Source organism: Trypanosoma equiperdum, assembly GCF_001457755.1.
Source record: "Trypanosoma equiperdum strain OVI genome assembly, contig: ctg_383, whole genome shotgun sequence".
NCBI classification, from domain to species: Eukaryota; Euglenozoa; class Kinetoplastea; order Trypanosomatida; family Trypanosomatidae; genus Trypanosoma; species Trypanosoma equiperdum.
In genome coordinates, this window is record NW_027124291.1 from 1 (window position 1) to 1,418 (window position 1,418).

The following is a 1,418-nucleotide window of genomic DNA, read 5'->3' on the forward strand; positions in this document are numbered from 1 at the left end:
TTTTTTATTGAAAATTGTTGATATATATCAAATTTGAGGAAAGTTTATCAAATTCTCTAAAAATATCTTATTTCATAAGTTTGAGAAAAAATCCTAAAAGTTTTATAGAAGCAAAAATGCAAGCCAAAGAGGGGCCTTATGAATGACAATAGAATTGCTTCCTGTGGTGTTTGTGGTTTTGTCATCATTTTCTGATTTTACCCCCTCTTTAATTTTGCACTCCCCATCTTTGTATTCACAACCATCCTTTTTGTTGCATTTATTTTCGTTTTTTTTTAATCTGGCAGTCCTTTTCCTTTTTGGCCATGCTGTCTGCTCCTTGTTGTGTTATTTTGTTTGCTAATGCGTCTTCTCGTGCCCTTCGTTCCGCTTCCAATGTTGCGAGAACTTCTTGCTCTTCCGCTTCACCGTTCACGGTAGGGATGGTTGTCTGAGTTTCTTGGACGTTCCGGAACGTTGGAACTGTTTTATTGTCGACTAAGGATCTGAATTTAGATTTGAAAGCTTGGTTGTCTGCGCCGTATGCTTCCTTGAGAAAATTTACCAGGGCTGCATTCTCTGGTGACTTGGTTTTGTCTTTTAGACCCGAAAACTCTTTGAGACAGTTGCCGACCGTGCGCTGGATCATTGGATGTGTGCTTAGCGTGGGGCCTTCCAGGTTTGGCATGTCTATGCTTGGGGCTGAAAGTTTCATGGCTTGACATATGGCGTTAGCGAAATGTTGCTTCGGCTTTGATGCCGCGTCAGCGCCTTTGTTTTCCTCTAAGCAATCGTTTTTGGGGTCGTCACCGGTGTAAAGCTGCACGGTTTCGACGGCGTCGGCATATCGCTTGGCTTTGCTAGTTATGCTGATTGCGGCAGCGCCCGTGTTGAATGCGCAACCGGCAACTGCTGTTATAAATTTTGTTTTGCCCGCGCTGTTGTAGTTGCAGCCGCTGTTCGCCTTCAGATAGACTTTATCGTGTGGCAGGCCAGCTGTTAGCTTTTCTTCCGTTTCTATTTTTAGTGTGTGCAGCTTTTGTAAATTTGGTGCGTGTTCCGAGATCTTGCCGTTTGCATTATATGCCGCCATATCGCACGGTTGCTTGGTATTTATTGCGTTTTTGATGTCTATGTCTATATTGTGTCCGCTGCCGCCCCGTTGTTCGACGCCGCTTGCTGTGCCTAGTGTTATGGTCAGTCCGGCAAGGGTGTGCGCTTTCAGTACGATTTGCTTTTGTTTGTTTATTGCCCCGTTGGCGTTGTCGATGATCGGTTTCGCCTTGTTTAGTTCACTTAAAATTTCGTTGCGCGTCGCTGCTGCCAAAGATTGAAGTCCGAGTAGCAAGCATGCCTCTTGTGCTGACGTGGCCGCCGCTGCAGCTAGTTTGTAGTTTCGTTGCTGGCCTTCGAGTTCGGAAGCTTTGTTTAATAGAGGT

At 44.9% G+C, this 1,418-nt stretch overlaps 1 protein-coding gene across 1 annotated transcript; it reads right to left on the reverse strand.

Moving 5' to 3' along the window:
- Positions 1-259: 259 nt before the first annotated feature.
- Positions 260-1,072, reverse strand: TEOVI_000155900 (variant surface glycoprotein (VSG), putative; the record flags this gene model as incomplete). Its single annotated transcript, XM_067224768.1, has 1 exon — positions 260-1,072. One exon carries the CDS (start codon positions 1,070-1,072, stop codon positions 260-262), a length of 813 nt encoding a protein of 270 aa, XP_067080869.1.
- Positions 1,073-1,418: the final 346 nt, after the last annotated feature.